A 1356-nucleotide genomic window follows, 5' to 3' on the forward strand; every position below is an offset into this window, starting at 1 on the left:
CCGTCGCGGAGATCGCGGCGCTCGAGACCGCCATCTTCGTACCCCGCGATTTCGCGGGCAGCGTCCAGCAGTTCCAGGTGCCGCCGCCGTACTACGTCCGCTTCGATCCGACGTCCGACGTCGACGTCCGCTGCTGGGCCTGCGGCTACGAGATATGCCCGGTCGATCTCACGCAAAAGGGGACGCAGTGCTTCTCGTGCCCGCACTGCCTCGCGGCCGTGCTGCGTCCGAACTGCGCGACGCACCGCGACGAGATCCGCGCGAGCCAGGCGCAGTACAAGGCGACGCCGAGCGGCCGGTGCGCTGTTTTGTCGAGCCAGCTCCGCGACAAGTACGGCACCGACGACGTCGCGGCGTTCTCCATCGCGGATCGCTGCCGCCTCGCGGCGGCGCTCCGCGCCGCGGCCGCGGCCGACGGCGTGCCCACGCTCGGCCCCGTCGCGGAGATCGCGGCGCTCGAGACCGCCATCTTCGTACCCCGCGATTTCGCGGGCAGCGTCCAGCAGTTCCAGGTGCCGCCGCCGTACTACGTCCGCTTCGATCCGACGTCCGACGTCGACGTCCGCTGCTGGGCCTGCGGCTACGAGATATGCCCGGTCGATCTCACGCAAAAGGGGACGCAGTGCTTCTCGTGCCCGCACTGCCTCGCGGCCGTGCTGCGTCCGACTCGGAACCAGTGCCGCGTCTGCGGGAAGCGCTTCGATACCGCCCGCCAGCTTAGCGGGCACCTTTACAACCAGCACACCGCGCTCGAACGCGACGGCTACTAAGCATAATTGCCCTCGCGCCCGAGCAAAGAGAACAGTGACTGTGTATGTAACCGAGCCAAGAACCTCAACGACCCGTAGTTGAGGCGAATCGGCGACGCATGGCGCTCCGCGTGGCATTGCGAGCGGTGCGCGCCGCGCCGCGGCTCGCGCGTCGACCGTCTCTCTACGCTGCGCGCGCGTTCTCGACCAGCGAAGCAGAAGCGCCGGCGGCAGAAACTCCCAAACCCGACGCGCCGCCGCCGCCGTCCACAGAGGAGCACACGTTCCAGGCCGAGACGCGGAGTCTGCTCAACATCGTCAGCAACGCCCTGTACACGGAGCGCGAGGTCTTCCTGCGCGAGCTGCTGTCCAACGCGTCCGACGCCCTCGAGAAGTGCCGCCTGCGCCGCGTGAGCAACGAGCCGACGGCCGACGGCGACGACGAGCTCCACATCGCCGTGACCGTCGACAAGGAGCGCAAGACGCTGACCATCGAGGACAGCGGCATCGGCATGACGGCGTCGGAGCTCGGCACGAACCTCGGCACCATCGCCCTCAGCGGCTCGAAGAAGTTCGCGGCGGAGGCGTCGAAGAAGGGCGACGACGC

General features: G+C 68.7%; 1 protein-coding gene across 1 annotated transcript; it reads left to right on the forward strand.

Moving 5' to 3' along the window:
* Nucleotides 1-1021: 1021 nt before the first annotated feature.
* AURANDRAFT_17683 (hypothetical protein) lies at nucleotides 1022-1342 on the forward strand (the record flags this gene model as incomplete). The annotated part of the gene is made up of 1 exon (XM_009044112.1): nucleotides 1022-1342. A coding segment is annotated over one exon (321 nt), but the record flags the coding sequence as incomplete, so codon positions are not given.
* Nucleotides 1343-1356: the final 14 nt, after the last annotated feature.

The sequence above is a fragment of the Aureococcus anophagefferens genome (genome assembly GCF_000186865.1).
Source record: "Aureococcus anophagefferens unplaced genomic scaffold AURANscaffold_138, whole genome shotgun sequence".
NCBI lineage: Eukaryota > Pelagophyceae > Pelagomonadales > Pelagomonadaceae > Aureococcus > Aureococcus anophagefferens.